The sequence below is a fragment of the Lonchura striata genome, chromosome 10 (genome assembly GCF_046129695.1).
Source record: "Lonchura striata isolate bLonStr1 chromosome 10, bLonStr1.mat, whole genome shotgun sequence".
NCBI classification, from domain to species: Eukaryota; Metazoa; Chordata; class Aves; order Passeriformes; family Estrildidae; genus Lonchura; species Lonchura striata.
In genome coordinates this window covers 18,446,226-18,462,361 of record NC_134612.1, presented here as the reverse complement: position 1 = coordinate 18,462,361, position 16,136 = coordinate 18,446,226, and the positions used below count along the sequence as shown (strand labels likewise).

Genomic DNA, 16,136 nt, shown 5'->3' with positions numbered 1-16,136 from the left:
GCAGTAATGGGATTTGGAGCTGGGGGAAACTGAGGTTTGGGAGGTGGGGGGGACAGATGACTGAGGGGTTTGGGAAAGGTGAGTCCACGGGTGAGGGCTGTGGGTAAAGGGTGGATGTACCCAGCTGTGGGGCAGAGCACTCTCGTACCCCGCCTTGGGTGCTGGGGATGGGCCTCCTTGGGGTGGGACTTGTGGGGTGATGCCCACCCTGAACAGTCAAGACTTGGGCCAGGTGTTTCCTATACAGGACAACCCCTCATTGGTGCTGAACTCCACCAGGCATGTGGGTGCACCGAAAGGACACCATGAGGCCGTGTTACCCACCCAGGCTGACACTCCCAAAGTAACACCCCTCTAGGAAACCCCCGGGCAGCTGCCCTGTTTTATTGGGTCTGAAGGCACCATGCCCTGCACCCCAGCACTGCCGAGGGGGCACAGCGGGTGGAACAGGGGTCTGGCAGTGATGGTGTGGGGGGTTCATGTGGCTGGGTGTTCAGCGCTGAGGGGCTGACAGAGGTGAGGGCGGATGGCGGAGGTTGGCACCGCGCTGCTTTGCATTTTCAATGACAGACCCATGCCGGGTGCTCGGGAGAGTGGAAAAATCTTATTTGTCACCTGCTGGCGATGCGCGGAGGCTCCCGCGCCGCGGCTAATCTTGGGGAAAATGAGGATGCCGGCGGGGTGGCCCGCGGGATGGGCAGGGCGGAGTGGGGCTGGCAGCTGGGTGATGATGAGCTCCGGGCCACGGGATGCTCACACCCACCTGGTGATCTCTTGGGTGTGTTGGCCCATGGCACGGATCCTGCTGTTTCGTGTGCGTGGGCTGGGCAGTGCTTGGGCATCCAGAAGCAGGTGCCCTGTCCCCCAGCCCAGTCTGCAAAGGGGTAAGCTCTTTTCTTCCATTTCAGCTCCCCAGCAGCAGCTGCTTGTCTTGCAGTACCAGTTCCACAGGTTGGGACTGCCTGCACATCCTCTCAGGGCACTCAATGGGCTTTTTTGGGAAAGTCAGCAATTGGAAGAGGGTGCTGGCACTGCCTGATGCCCCATAGTTACCCACAGGTGCCCATCCCACACCTGCAGTACCCTGGCTTTTTGAGATGCCAACACCTGCGGGACACCGCAGCGCTCTGCGGCCAGCTCAGATTTATCCATTATTTTATATCCACACGCCTTTAATTTTTACAGCCCTGTTGGAGCACTACCCAGGGCTGTTAATAACACCAGGCCCTCCCCACCCCCCATGTGCATCCATCATGCTCCAACCAAGGTACCAAGTGTGTCTCAGGCCTGGGTAAGTGCAGGCATGGGGAGTCCCATGCTCCTGTCTTCCAGCCAGCACCCTCATGAGCAGCAGGATTGGATTCCCTGTGCCCACCCATGAAGCAGCCTGACTGGGTGCCCTTGCATCCCTCTGGGGTTGGTGATACCTAGCTGCTTAGGATGCCTGAGCCTCAGGTGTCTCTCGTGGGATGCATGATTCTCTCTGCCTTGACAGGTGCCCCATGAAAGGTGAGCTGCAACACCTGAGTTTGTGTTTAGTGTGCCAGGTACACATGGATGGCAGTGAGTGCTTAATTGTGAGGATGTGTGTGAAGACACAGTGTGCGTCTGTGCTAGTGCATGTCAGTGTGTGTGGGTGTACATGTGATGCACACGTGTGCCACTGCCTGTGCAGGTGATGCTGGGTCTGGCTGCTGCAGAAGGCACCGTGCCTGGGCCATGGCCAGCAGCCCAGCACAGGAAAGAGCAGCCTCAGCAGCCCCAGGCACCGTGAGCTGTGCCTGGGGCCAGCCCACAGTACCCACAGGACAAGACAGCAGGTCCCACATCACTGAGCCACCTGTGCCGTGACAAGCAGGGCCCCATGCCACAGCACAGCACCCAGTGTGTGCTGTCCCTCCCCAGCACCCAGGAGACCCAGAGCCCACTCTGAGCACCCAGGGATGTGCTGGCACGGCAGAGTGAGGGTAGCAGGGCATCCTGAGCACAACAGGCAGGATGGCCGCGGGGGCCACAGTACCCAGGCACTGCAGGGGGCCACCGTGGGAATTGCTGGGCTATAAATCTCCTTGCTGGGCCCCCCCGTGGCAGAGCAGCTCACGATATTTATGTTGGGGATTTATCTGCAATGCAGTTTAATATTCCCGGACCTTTGCATGTGTGTTTGAATGCATGGCCCCCTCCTCGTGCCACCCCTGCCACCCCCCCCAAGTGCCCACCCTCTCACCCGGAGCCTTTCCGGCTCTGTCTCCTGCCCACCCACAGTCCTGTCCCCTTGCACCCACTCTGGCAGAACGGGACCGGGACGGGCCGAGCCCCGCAGGGCACCCGGGCAGAGAGGGGGTGTCGTGCCGCCGGGATGCTCCTGGCACAGGCCGTCGGCCGTGCCCACCCGTGCCCCTCCCGGGTGTCCGGCTGCCGGGGGATGGCGGCAGGGTCGCTGGACGGGAAGTGCCAGGCGGACTGGCACTGCCAGCCCTGTGCCAGCTCCCCCGGGGTGAAGGGGCCCAGGGACACCCCTGCCCTACCTCCCCGCCGGCGAGGATGAGGTAAGGCTGGCGGGTGGCACAGGGCTGCTTCTTTTGCATAATAATCTCGTTAATGGAGCCTGGCCTGCGGGAGAGCCGGGCTGGAGACACCACCCCCTCCCCGCCCCGCCGCCTCCCTCCGGCCCCGCCGCTCCGCCAGCCGCGGCGCGGGGCGCGGAGCGGAGCGCGGGGCGCGCAGCCGGACGGCTGGCGCGGCGTCGGCCGGCCCCCAGCAGCCTCCTGGCACCCCCTGAGAGAGCCGCTGAGCACCCCCAGGGCCCCCCGAACATCCCGGACAGCGTCCCCGAGCATCCCGGCAGCGTCGCCCCAGCATCCCGGGAGCATCTTCCAAGTATCTCGGTGAGCAAACGACGAGCGACCCCCAAGCATCCGCGTAATCCCCGGGCAGCAAAACGAAGATCATCTCCCCAGCATCCCTCCAGTACCTCGGTGAGCACCCCGCGAGCAGTTCGGGAAGCAGTCCCCGTATCTACCGGCGAGCACTCCCCGAGTATCCCCCGAATATCCCGGGCATCATCCCGGGGAGCACTTCCCGAGCGTTCCTCGAGCAATCCTCGAGCGTGCCCCCGAGCACCAAAGGCATCATCCCGGCCGGCATCTCCCTAGCACCTCCCGAGCATTTCCCTACCATCCCGGCAAGCACCTTCCCGAACATCCTGGGCAGGCAGCATCCTCCGAGCATCGCGGGCAGCATCCCCCGGGAACCCTCGAGCATCCCCTGAGCATCTCGGGCAGCGTACTGAGCAGCATCCCTCGAGCTTCCCGGGCAGCCCCTGGCTCCCCCACGCTTTGCCGTGCCGGCTGCTGTCCCCGCTAACTTTCCGACGGCAGCAGCTCCCTGGCACGGGCACTGCCGGGCTGCTGCGCCGGGGCACAACTTTGCCCAAGTTGTGGAAGGAATGGGGGTGCGGGGGAGCCCCGATGTGGGGATACTGGCCACCTCCCGAGCAGCTTTTTGTCCTCAGCCCGTCCTCCCCCACCTGCAAATCTGGATACCATTCTGCACCAAGCAAGAAGTGGGATGTCTTTTTGAAGCACCCCCCCAAACCCATTTATGTCCCCACCCTCCTTTCCCCGTGGGCAGACCCCCTCCTCCCCAGCATGTCCCCCTGACAGACACCCCTGCCTGCCGTGCACCAGCCAGAGGAGAGGGGTTGGGTGGATGGTGGTGGTGATTGTGGGGGAACGTTGTGATGTGTCCACGGGGTGCAGGGTTCCCCCCAGACAGGAATTAACTTTGTTCACACATCACGCACCGTGCCACAATTTGACACAATGCAATGCAACACGGCGCACCACCACCCCACACAGCACAATGCAACACCGCCCGCCATGGCGCAGCACCATCCGTGCAACCCAACGTGGGGCCACACAACCTGACCCAGCCCACGGCACCCCAACCCAACAGCTCCCCTCACAATTCTCCCCAAAGCCCCTCTTCCCATGGGGTGAGGCTGCTCACCCCATCCATACCCCACCCAGAGAGACCAGCTGCCTTGTGCTGCCCCTGGTTGGGAAGGGGTCTCATGGTGCTGAGTTTGGGTTTACTGGAACACCTCGGACATCCACCCAGTGTGGGCGCTCTGGCTGGAGCGCTGCGTGGGTGTGGGGGGTGTGAGATTAGATGTGCCAGAGACTGAAACCTGCCATCATGCAGGTGTCCTGCATGCAGATGACCTGCCCTGTCACCAAAGGAACTAGCAGAGGGGATAGCCGTGGGGTAGAGGTGCCACGAAGCTCCTGGCACTCTGGACAATCTCAGTGCCAGCAGTGGGGCACACAAGGGGATGGATATACAGGCAGCAATGACGAAAAGAAGCAACCCCCCACCCTTGCTCCTCCCAACCCCCCCCTTATCCATCTCCTCTGCCTTTTCCAGGAGCTTCCTTACTCACCCGGACATCACCATTCCCCGTGGCAGGCACGGCTCCGGCATGAACTGTGGGCTGCCTGAGCCTGCCCTCCGCCTGCCCTGAGCCCCCTGCACTAGTGCTGCTGGCAGGGAGCCCCATTCCTGGCCATGGAGAAGACCTACTCGTTGACAGCACACTATGATGAGTTCCAGGAGGTGAAGTACGTGAGCAAGTACCAGAGCGGGACCCTGCCCAATGGCTTTGCCCTCCAGCTGGGCGCGGGGGCCAAGAAGCGCCGCGGGGGGCTGCCACGCTGGAGCCGCCGGGAGGTCTGTCTTCTCTCAGGGCTGGTCTTTGCTGTGGGGCTCTGCGTCATCTTGACGTGCATGTTGGTCCTCAAGTACCTGGCGACCGAAGGGGACAGCTACTGCCTGGAGGGGTGCCAGGAGAAGAAGGCCTTCCTGCGGGCATCCCGCTTCCTAAGTGCCAACATGGATGCTACCATTGACCCTTGCCAGGACTTCTACTCTTTCGCCTGTGGCGGCTGGCTCCGGCGACACGGCATCCCTGAGGACAAGTTGGTGTACGGCACCATCGGGGCCATCGCCGAGCAGAACGAGGCCAAGCTGCGGGCGCTGCTGAGCCGCCCCGTGCGGCGCCGAGCCCGCGACTCGGCAGAGAGGAAGGTCAAGGAGTTTTTCCGCTCATGCCTGGACCGGGCTGAGATCGATCGGCTCGGCCCCCGGCCCATGCTGGAGGTCATTGGGGAGTGCGGTGGCTGGGACGCCCCTCCGGACCGCAGGGACATCAACGAGCTGCTCTACAAGACACAGGGCGTCTACAGTGCAGCCGTGCTCTTTTCGCTCACCGTCAGCCTGGACGAAAGGAACACTTCCCGCTACGTCATCCGGGTGAGGGCACCGTGCCCCTGCGGCTGTCCCCTGCCCCAGCCACCCAGCAGTGCTGCTGACACCTGCCTGATGTCACTGTCCTTGTTGCAGAGGCACCGAGTGCCTGTGCAGCGCCTGGGCTTGGCTATAGCAGATGGCTGGGGTGGGGACCCCTCCTGTCCCTGGGGACCCTCCTGTCTTTCCAGCATGGGACCCCTGTGTCAGACTACCCTGGGGTGAGGGTGGCACCTCCAGGATAGGGCTGGGGACACGGGCAGAGGGATGCACCGAGTGAGGCAGTGCTGCCTGTCTGGGTGCTGAGGACAGCCCAGCAGTGCACCAGGTCTCCAGAGTGCTGGCAGCCGAGCCCCTCACCTTGGCATTGTGGCTGCCAGCTGTACACAGTGGGCAAGCCCCAGGCAGAGGCAGGGTGATGCCCACCAACCCCCCAGTACTGTGCCAGGGCGTTTTCCCATGGCTTTCTCAGTCTTTCCCACCCCTACCAGACCACATCACTCACCCTGCTGTACCACCAGAATACAGGTGGGCTTTATCTGGCTGGCCAAGTCTCTTGGTGAGCGTGGAGTGCACTGGTGGGCATGGTGGGAGCACAGCAATGGCACAGCGGGGATGCGTGGTGGGCTCGGTGATGGGCAAGGAGGCGGGCAGGGGAAGGGTGGGCACGGGTGCGCATGGTAATGGCGTGGTGGGGGCGAGGTGGTGGTGATGGCGAGGGCAGCGGGGGGACACAGCGGTGGAGACGAGCCGCCCCGCTCCCTGTGAGACGGTGGGGCTGTGGGATGTGAGTGTGAGCGCTGTGCGGGGCCGGGGCGGCTCGCTGCCCGCCGGCCGCGCGTGTGTGACACTAGAGGGAGCGTCTGCCACAGGGAAAGGGCGGAGCGGGGCCGAGAGCGCGGGTGGGACCCCGTGGGCGTGCGGAGAGATGGGTGCGACAGCCAGGGCTAGGGGTCAGGGCTTGGGGGTCGGGGGGTGTGATTGGGGGTGGGTGTGCGATGGGTGTGAGTGGACAGGGTGTATGAGGGGTGTGTGCAAGGGCTGCAGGTTTCAGCGCCCGTCCGGGAAAGCAAAGGGGGCAGGGGGAGGAAGGACATGGGGGAGGAAGGGGTGCCTGGCTCAGCACAGCGCCCTCCCTCTGCTCACCCCCTGCCCGTCTCTTGACCCAGATCGACCAGGACGGGCTGACCCTGCCCGAACGGACCCTCTACCTGGGGCAGGATGAGGAGAGCGAGAAGGTGAGGGGGGCACAACGATGCCTTGGGGACAGCAGGAGAGGGACCAGCAGCCAGCATGGCTGGCAGACAGAGGGCACCTCACTGCCAGCAGTGCTGGGCACTGGGATGCCATAGGACAGTGGGGGGTGGCCCTGAGCATTCCTTCCCTCTGAACAGATCCTGGCCGCATACCGAGTGTTCATGGAGCGACTGCTCACCCTCCTGGGGGCTGAGCATGTGGAGCAGAAAGCCCAGGAGATCCTGCAGCTGGAGCAGCACCTTGCCAATGTGAGGGGAATGCATACCATGAACTTTAGGGTGCCCTTGTCCAGCTCTTGGACATGTCAGTCACAGAGTTTTGGGGACATCCATATCTGTTCCTGAGCAATCTCTTTCCAATCCCTCCATGGGGACTTCCACTCCCAGCCCTTGGGGACCTTCAGACCTGGAACTTGGGGATCTCATCCTCTTCAGGACCTCACAGCAGAGCTTCAGGGACTCATTCCCACATCTTGAAAACTCCCATTCCCAGCCCTTGGAACAACCACTCCAGCCCCACATTTGCTCCTTGTGAGAGCACTCTGGGCCCTTGTAAACTCTATATCCAGGTCTTGGGGACCTTAGTCTGGACCTTGGAGGTACATGTGTGTCCATTCTTCAGATAACCCTGTTTCTTGGGACCTTCTGACCAGCCCTCAGGGTCCCACTGGCAGCAGAGGGTTTCTGGGGAAGGATGTGGGTCAATACCCACATCAGAGATGCCCTGTTGCCCATACCTCTGCCCCATCCCAGTGTACTATCCCTGTGTCACCCTCAAGGTGGGCAGTGGGATGATGACAGCCATGCCCACCCTGTGCAGATCACGGTGTCCGAGTATGACGACGTGCGGAGGGACGTTGGCAGCATGTACCACAAAGTGACCCTGGCCGAGCTGCAACGCATCACTCCCACTGTGAGTACCCCTGGTGCCAGCCTGTCAGCCTGTCCCCCATCTTCCTGTGCCCCACACTTGTCCCTGTCCCCCTGCTCCATGCCCTTAATGCCCACCACCTGTCCCAGTTAAATCCACTTGAGGATAATTCCTCTGGTGGGAGGCTGGAAAGCCTGGAGGGGGTCCCCTCCAGGGTGGCATGGTGTGGGGGTCCCCATGCCCCCTGACTGTGCCTGCCCTGGCAGCTCAAGTGGAAGCGCTTGCTGGACCGCATCTTCCATGACAACTTCTCGGAGGAGGAGGAGGTGGTGCTGCTGGCCACCGACTACATGCACAAGGTGTCCAACCTCATCCGTGTGACACCCAGCAGGTGAGGGGGGCTGGCACCCCCTGTGCCCCTGGCACCTTTCCCAGCCTGGCAGGGGGCGCAGGACAGCTGTGTCTTGAACCTCCCTCCATCACCCTCCTCCTGGTGCTGGAAGGCCGGGCTGGGCACAGGAAATCTGGGAAAGCTTGTGGGAAAAGGCTCTGTGGTGAGCCCCAGAGCATCCTGGTGGTGCCTGGACAGCTGCTGAACCACTCAGGTTAGAGATCAGCAGACTCATTACACGTCAGGGAAGGACATGGTGCCAGATGTCCCTGTGCCCCGACCAGCCATGGGCCCCTCGTGTCCCTGAGCAGAGGTGTCCCTGAGCAGGGTGTCCCCATCCTGGCACATGTTCCCACCTTCCCCCGTGCCTAGGGACATGCTGAGGGCTGCTGCTGTCCCTGTCACAGGATCCTTCACAACTACATGCTGTGGCGCATCGTGGTGGTGCTGAGTGAGCACCTCTCCACCCCCTTCCGCGATGCCATCCACGAGCTCTCCAAGGAGATGGAGGGCAGCGAGAAGCAGCTGGAGCCGGGTAAGATCTGCCTGAGCCAGGCCAACAAGCACTTCGGCATGGCCCTGGGAGCTCTCTTCGTCGAGGAGCACTTCTCCTCTGCCAGCAAAGCCAAGGTAGGTGATGCTGCCTATGGGCAGACAGCCACCGTGATCTCCCATCACCTTGCCAAAGTGCCTGCTGCCCCCACCAAGGGCTGTCTGGCCAGTGATGGATGGTGGAAATGCCGTGCCAGCACCGTGGTGACCCACCATAGGTGCAGCAGCTGGTGGAGGACATCAAATACATCCTCGACCAGCGCCTGGATGAGCTGGACTGGATGGATGAGGAAACACGGAGAGCAGCCAGAGCCAAGGTAGTGGCCCCTAGCATACACTCCTGTCTTTGGCCCCATCACCAGTGTGGGGGCACATGGGGTAGGGGCCTGAACCCACCACTCATTTTGCCCACAGCTCCGCTATATGATGGTGATGATTGGGTACCCCGATTTCCTCCTGAAGCCAGAGGCCATCGACAAGGAGTATGAGGCAAGAGATAACCCGGGAGCATGTGAGGACATGGGCACATGGTGGGGGAAGATAGTCCCCATTTCTGCATCAGGCTCTGTGGAGATGCCACCCCAAAACAAGCTCCTTCCTGGTGCTCACTGCACTTACTGCTGGCAGGGTGCCCCACACCAGCAGTGCCATACAGTCCCTGGGGTCTGGGATGGTGTCTCCTTCTCCACATTGCAGTTCCCAGAGCTCAGCCCCATCCTTGGCAAGGTCTGCTGGTGCTGGGGTGGCTCAGGGATGTCATGGAGCTGACAGAGAAGCAGCTGCCCCTGTGGGCACAGAGCATGGGACATGAGAACACACTTGTGACACATCCACATAGTCACCAAGGCTCACAGGGGTGGGAGGACACCACAGGCGTGCCCTCCACACCCTTGGGGCTAGCATCTTCCCTGATGTGGCTGTGCCCCCCCAGTTTGAGGTGGATGAGAAGACCTACTTCAAGAACATCCTCAACAGCATTGCCTTCAGCATCAGGCTCTCAGTGAAGAAGATCCGGCAGGAGGTGGATAAGTCCGCGTGGGTATCCCCTTGCCCTGGGGGGGACATGGAGGGGCCCAGCATGGTGCCACCAGTGTCCTCTGACCCCATGCCCGGATGCAGCCCACAGGCTGTAGGAAGAAGGGCACAGGGATGCCAGGAGTGCTCCCCTGTCCCTCAGCTGTGCAGAGGGATGGCACTTCCATGTCCCTCGGTGTTGTGCAGCCCAGCACTGCTGTCTCTCCTCGCAGGTGGCTGCTGCCTCCCCAGGCACTGAACGCCTACTACCTGCCCAACAAGAACCAGATGGGTAAGCACTGTCTGCCCCCGATCTACCCTTGGGGTGGGAGCAGGGAGGATCTGGGATGGAGTCAAGGCCCAGGGCCCCGTGGTGCTGGATGATGCTGTGGGTGGGTACAGGGCAGGGTGACACCCAACTGCAATGTTCTCCTGTGTCCCCAGTGTTCCCTGCTGGCATCCTGCAGCCCACGCTCTATGACCCCGAGTTCCCGCAGTGAGTGTGGGGCTGGGGGATGGCTGGGGGTTGCCATCTTGTGGGGTTACCCCATCCCTGCCAGCACCATGCTCTCCACCCTCTCACCTCTGTTCCCCACAAAACAGGTCACTGAACTATGGTGGGATTGGCACTATCATTGGGCACGAGCTGACCCATGGCTACGATGACTGGGGTGAGTGTCCCTCCTATATCCCGCCCGGATGTGAGGATGGGCTGAGGCAGCCAGGCAGGACACTTGGGTCCCTTGGGACTACTGGAGGTGGCGGCTGCCTCGACAGGGGGACAGTACGACCGGCACGGGAACCTGGTGCACTGGTGGACGGAGCGCTCGTACAGCAAGTTCCTGAAGAAGGCACAGTGCATCGTCAACCTCTACGACAACTTCACCGTCTACAACCAGAGGGTGAGACCCCCCGTCCTGCTGGGCAATGCCCAGCAGGGTACAGCTGTCTCACAGTGGGGTCCCTGCTGCCCCATCGCTTAGGGCTGGGTGTCTGCAGGAGAACTGACTCTGCCCTGCCCAGCCCTGGGACCCAACAATTCATCACACCTTAGCTGGAAAATTCCTCAGGGCTGCAGCAGCCTCAGTGCCAGCGCAGGGATGGGGACACCTCTGTTCATGCTGACATTTCTCCTCTCTTGGCAGGTGAATGGCAAACACACACTGGGGGAAAACATCGCTGACATGGGGGGGCTCAAACTCGCCTACTATGTAAGTGTCCCCCCGCCCCCGGTGTCACAGCCATGGGCAGCTGCTTCTGCCATCCCTGTTGAGTGGGAGGAGACCCCCCCAACCCCTCCTTACTCCCTGCTGCCAGGGGTGGGCTCAATCATGATTGCCGGTGGCTGGGGGCTTGGGGGGGTTCCAGGGTGGATTTGGGGAGTAGCCAGGCCATGCTGAGGGCATCCCTTGTTCTTCAGGCCTACCAGAAGTGGGTGCGGGAGCACGGCCCTGAGCACCCCCTGCACCATATGAAGTACACACATGACCAGCTCTTCTTCATCGCCTTTGCCCAGGTGAGCCCCTGTCCTCCTCACACGTAACAGCTTTGGGGCAGGAGGGTCACCTTGTGTGGGGCCAGCAGCCCAAAGGGATGGGGAGAGAGCCCTGCGGGCACAGGACCAATGGCCAGGAGCTGGGCTCGGCTGCATCAGCAGCTCCTGTGCTCAGGGTACAGAGCTCAGCCCTGAACGAGCACCCCACACTGTCCTGCTGCTCCTGTGAACTCTACAATAATAAATTAGTGTGTCCCCCATGACTTCAGAAGCTCCACAGTAACAAATACATTTGATCCAAAAATTCTATGAAACCCTGCCACCAGGCAGCTTACAACCCCAGAGACCCTACAATAACAAACATGACTCCATGCTCTCCCAACCCATTCAGACCATGTACACAGGCTCCTGGGAGACCCTAAAACAACAAATTCAATCAGGGCACAATTGCCCTCAATCCCCAGCAGCCAGAAGGGCCTTAGTGTCCTGGTGGTTGCCAGGACCCAGGCTGCCCCATGGGGCTTGTCTTTGTTCCCTGCAGAACTGGTGCATCAAGCGGAGATCCCAGTCCATCTACCTGCAGGTGCTGACAGACAAGCACGCCCCAGAGCACTACAGGTATGGGTGCTCCCAAAATGGGATGGGCTTGGGGCATGGTGGGTGCCAGCCTTCCCCACAGATGTCAATGCTATGCAAAGTGGGATGAGCATTCCTTTGGAGGGCTAGTGCCAGCAGAGCTTGGGTGACATTCCTGGGGCAGGGCTGGGGTGCTGCTGGGGTGAGCACTGGCTGTGAGTGGGGTGTGAGGCAGCAGTGCCAGGGGGCAGGGAGTGCCCAGCTCTGAGCTCCTCCCATTTCCCCGGCAGGGTCCTGGGCAGTGTCTCGCAGTTTGAGGAGTTTGGACGGGTCTTCCACTGCCCCAAGAACTCGCCCATGAACCCAGTGCACAAGTGCTCAGTGTGGTGAGGCCGATCCCCCTCCAGCAGGCTGGGACCCTCCATCCCCTCCCTTGCCTAAGTGACACCCTGTGCCCACTGCCCAACTTCCCATCTCCCCTTCCTATTGTACAGGTAAAGGGGTGTCAAAGGGCGTCACCCCAAAGACAGGCACTGCCCTAGGGGTGTAGGCAGCAGAGGCACTCGGGCTGGGCAGCTGCCTCCTGCCCACCCACCTCCCATCTGCTGCCCTGCGCACTGAGGAACATCTTGTTCCATGGAGGAACAAGGGCACGCCCAGGCATCCCTGTGCCCCCTTTTCTGTCCACCTAGCCCAAAGCCTCCACCCAGCCCTACCACGTCCATCCCAGCATCAGTCAAGGCAGGGGGAGGACTCCAGAGTTCCCAAGGGCCTGCCCCATGCCAAAAGTCTCCCCTGCACGGTGCCCTCCTCCCCGTGCCAGCCCCCTCCTGTCCATGCAGCAGCCCCGCCGAGGTGGGGCACAGCAGCGCAGCCAGGCCGGGCGGTGCCAGCCTGCCCAGGAGCACATGCACACGGACACTGCTGTAATTTTTGCTGCTGTTTCTGGCCAATAAAGCACTGGATATGCTGGGTGGCTGCCAGGGGCCGTGGCCAGGGAATGGGGGCAGTGGGCAGCACCCCTAGCCCTGCACACATGGCACAGGCACCCCACTGCACCAACACGCCTCTCCCACTGGGTCACACCGTGTGTTTATTGATCACCCCACTGCCCGGCATTCGGTGTCCCCATGGCTGCTGCATCCACACCAAGGGTGCTTCAGAAAGCTGCCAGCACGTGCCACACCATGGGGAGGGAGGCCGTGTGGGGTGCCCTGGGGACATGGGGTCAGTGGAAGAGGGGCAGAAGGAGGGCAGGCAGGAGCAGGGCCAGGGAGGTGGCGCGGATGCCAGGGGCAGAGTCCCGTTGGCGGCAGTCAGTGTAGGGCTCGATGCAGGCGGCGTAGGCCATGGCGTGAGCTACGTAGGTCTGCTCCTGCACCCCGTGGAAGAGGTGGGCCATGGGGCCCTTGGCCAGGATGGCCACGTCCTCACCACCATGGGTCTCTGACTCCAGTGGCACAGCCGCCTGTGGCTGGTAATCGAACTGCACTGGGGAGGGAAGAGAAGATGTGAGGGGGGACAGTGATGGCCTTCAGCAACACCCCACCTCCAAGCCTCTCTGTGCCCTCACTTGCTGTGTCAGGGTCCACATTGGGCCGTTCACCACCTGGGTATCCTGGCCCATTCCCATAGAGGATTGATGTGTAGTTCTTCCCGTCAGTGGTTTTCTTTTGGCCCAGGGCTGTGGAAGGGGAGATAGAGGAGGAGGAGGATCAACCAAGGAACACCCATATGTCCCAATGGCCATAGTTGGGGTGCCACAGGGCTGGCAGTCCCCAGGACAGGGCAGAGTCCCACCGAAGATGGAGGAGCCACGCAGGGTGTAGCCACCGAAGGCGAAGACGTGTGAGTGGTCAGCGGTGATGACAGTGAGGGTCTCAGCCTCATCTGTCATGGTGCCTGCCCGCTCAATGGCCTGGTCAAACTCCACTGCCTCTGTCAGTGCCTTATGGGGTGAACCTTCGTGGTGGCCGTGGTCAATTCTTCCACCTGCAGATCAGCACCCACGGTGGGCTGGGGACCAACAGCAGCACACACGCCTCCTGCCCCCAGCCTACACCGCACTCTCAATGGCCCCAGGGGCACAAGCCCCAACTTATCTTCCACAAAGAGGTAGAAGCCTTTGGGGTTCCTGCTCAGGATGGTGATGGCTGCCTCTGTCATCTCGGTGAGTGACGGGTCCAGGGTGGTGTTACGCACCTGGTTGTACTTCGTGTCCCCAGGTTCAAAGAGACCTGTGAGGAAATGTGTTGGGGACAACATCAGTGACTGAGTGTCCCAGTGCCTGTTGGGTCCTGGCACAGGGGTCATTTGTTACCCATCAAATAATTCACGTTGGGGTCGGCGGCAGCAGCCAGCATCTCTGTCCTGTTCCAGACATAGCGAGCACCCTGTGGGCAAATCCCTCAGGGGGTCAGTGGGTGCCTGGCCCTGTGCCAGGGGCAGCGGGCAGAGGAGAGGCCCCGATGCATCACCCACCGGCCGTGCCTCCAGCCACATGTTGATGAGGTTGTGCCCATCCTCGCGTATCCCATTCTGCCTGCTGTCAGCAGGGTACTCGGGGTCTGGCGTCCCCACGGGGGTCATGTATTTCCGACCCCCACCCAGGATCACCTGGAGGGAATGAGGTGGACAAAGTGTTAGTGGGGGTGCCCTGGGAGGCATCTGTCCCTGCTCTCCTCCTCCCGTGCGCGGGCACTCACGTTGATGTCGACGTTGTGGATCAGCTGCCAGGCGATGTCCTTGCAGCCCTGCATCCGCGCCTCCTGGGGCATGCTGGCGTCCGCGTACCAGTCCCGGTTCACCACGTGAGCGTAGGTTCCCGAGGGCGACGCGTGCTGCACCCGTGTCGTGGTCACGACGCCCACTGCCTTCCCTGCCAAACCCCGCTCATCAGGCCCCACCAAGGGCAACTCGGGTCCCCACCGCCAAGCTATGGGATGCTCATGAGGGGAAAGCTCCCAGTGGGGCACCCCTTGTCCCCAGAGGGTCCCCCCAGCCCTGCCTCCCCCGTTACCAGCTTTGCGGGCTCGCTCCATCACGGAGATCACCTCGTTGCCGGCCGTGGTGCTGCACTCCGAGAAGCGGGCAGCCGCGCTCACCCCTATGGTCTTGTAGTTGCCCTTCACCCCACAGAGATAGGCTGTGGCTGTCCCCGCGCTGTCAGGGACCTGCCTGTCCACGTTGTAGGTCTGCCAAGGACAGAAGAACTCAGGGCTGGGGTCCCCAGTGGGGTGTTCCCCCAGCACCCCCTGCCATGCTGATTCACTCACCCATGGGCATGTGTGGGATGAGGAGGCACCCCATGCACAATGTACCTGCAGCCATGGGCTGCCAGCAGCCCCATGCCAGGATAACCATGGCCCCATGCCCAGGATCACCATGGCCCCTTTCCAGCATGCTGGAATTTACCTTAGACAGAGCCACATAGGGGAAGGCATCCAGGGCAAGAGGGGTCTCAGGGCCCAGATTCCCCCTCTGCTGTGCCTTAAAGATGCGGGTGGCTGTGATGGTCGGGATTCCAAATCCTGGGCAGAGAGAGAGTCCTAGTCACCCTCTGGACCAAGTGTCCTGCACACATCCTGCTCAGCAGAGTTCTGGCAATGTCAGCCTGCTTGCTGGGGTGCCAGCTGGACTCACCATCCCCAAGGAAAATGATGAGGTTTTTGGCTTCTCGTATCCTGGGCTGGAGTTTCAAGGAGGCATCGATGGCTGCAGCTGCCTGCTTGTACCAGAAGGATGGATTCTCCTCCTCCACTGGGACAGTGCAAACACCCATCAGTCTCAGCACAACAGCCCCTGCATCCCTGGGGCAGCCCTGAAGGGCGCCCACAGCCCAGGGATCCTTGTTCCCTGGGCATTCCCATGCTGGGCCCTCCTGTCCCAGGGTCCAGGTGGTTCAGGGGGCTTTCTGCGGGGGGAGAGGCCATGCAGGCTTGCACCGACTGCCTGGCCCCAGGCTCCTGGGGCAGGGAACAAGGGGGGACAGCAAAACCAGACATCATGGGGAGTTCTCTGGTGAGTGGGGTGGGGCCAAATCCATTCTAGGAAGTGGAGATACAGGATACAGGCACTTCCCCAGACCAGGCCCCAGCACAGAAGCAAGCGAAAACCTGTGGGGGAAATGGTTCCAAATCCCAAGAAGGGCAGGCCTAACTAACCCCCACTAATTCTTCTTCAGCTGGGCAGCCCCAGCTCCCCTCCCCAAGCCCTCCTTGTGGCCAGTCAGGCTGACACCCTGCTTGCCTGGACACCCATCGCAGCCAGCCAGGCACCCACGCCCATCCTTGTCCCCACCTGGGATGACAGCGGTGCTGAGCCCTGCGCAGAGGCAGAGGGTGAGGGATGCCAGGAGCTGCATGCTGAGATCTGACAGGCCAATGCTGCTGGCAGTGCCTGTAAATCCAGCAGATATGGGAGGGACTTTGGACAGGGACCAGCCCTAGCAGGGTGTGTGGAGGGGTTCTCCACATCTCGGCTGAGTGCAAAGGCCGTGGGCCTGGGCCGATGTCACCTCCTTGGCACAACGCCCTGTCCGTGCTTGGCACAGACGAGCTTGGGGCACAGACAGATGCAGGGGCAAGAGGAAGTGCAGTGCTGGAAGGAAATCCTGCCCTGGCCACGGTGCTGTGGTGCCAGGCAGGGCAATGCCCTGTCCCAGGGTGCCATGGG

General features: G+C 61.8%; 2 protein-coding genes across 2 annotated transcripts; one reads left to right on the top strand and one right to left on the bottom strand.

The window, feature by feature from the left end:
• Positions 1 to 2,716: 2,716 nt before the first annotated feature.
• On the top strand, positions 2,717 to 12,537 carry ECEL1 (endothelin converting enzyme like 1). The gene is made up of 18 exons (XM_021543259.3): positions 2,717 to 2,978; positions 4,429 to 5,313; positions 6,477 to 6,545; positions 6,702 to 6,812; positions 7,384 to 7,476; positions 7,701 to 7,825; positions 8,233 to 8,455; positions 8,596 to 8,694; positions 8,792 to 8,866; positions 9,309 to 9,412; positions 9,625 to 9,683; positions 9,836 to 9,887; positions 9,995 to 10,062; positions 10,169 to 10,293; positions 10,537 to 10,602; positions 10,812 to 10,907; positions 11,428 to 11,504; positions 11,753 to 12,537. Exons 2-18 carry the CDS (start codon positions 4,570 to 4,572, stop codon positions 11,850 to 11,852), a joined length of 2,286 nt encoding a protein of 761 aa, XP_021398934.2. The 5' UTR covers positions 2,717 to 2,978; positions 4,429 to 4,569; the 3' UTR covers positions 11,853 to 12,537.
• A 153-nt stretch (positions 12,538 to 12,690) lies between these two features.
• LOC144246823 (intestinal-type alkaline phosphatase-like) lies at positions 12,691 to 15,243 on the bottom strand. Its single transcript, XM_077785789.1, has 10 exons — positions 15,105 to 15,243; positions 14,877 to 14,992; positions 14,482 to 14,656; positions 14,168 to 14,340; positions 13,944 to 14,078; positions 13,783 to 13,855; positions 13,567 to 13,699; positions 13,263 to 13,456; positions 13,036 to 13,146; positions 12,691 to 12,953 (listed from the first exon to the last, which is right to left on the bottom strand). Exons 1-10 carry the CDS (start codon positions 15,241 to 15,243, stop codon positions 12,691 to 12,693), a joined length of 1,512 nt encoding a protein of 503 aa, XP_077641915.1.
• Between the last annotated feature and the right edge of the window lie 893 nt (positions 15,244 to 16,136).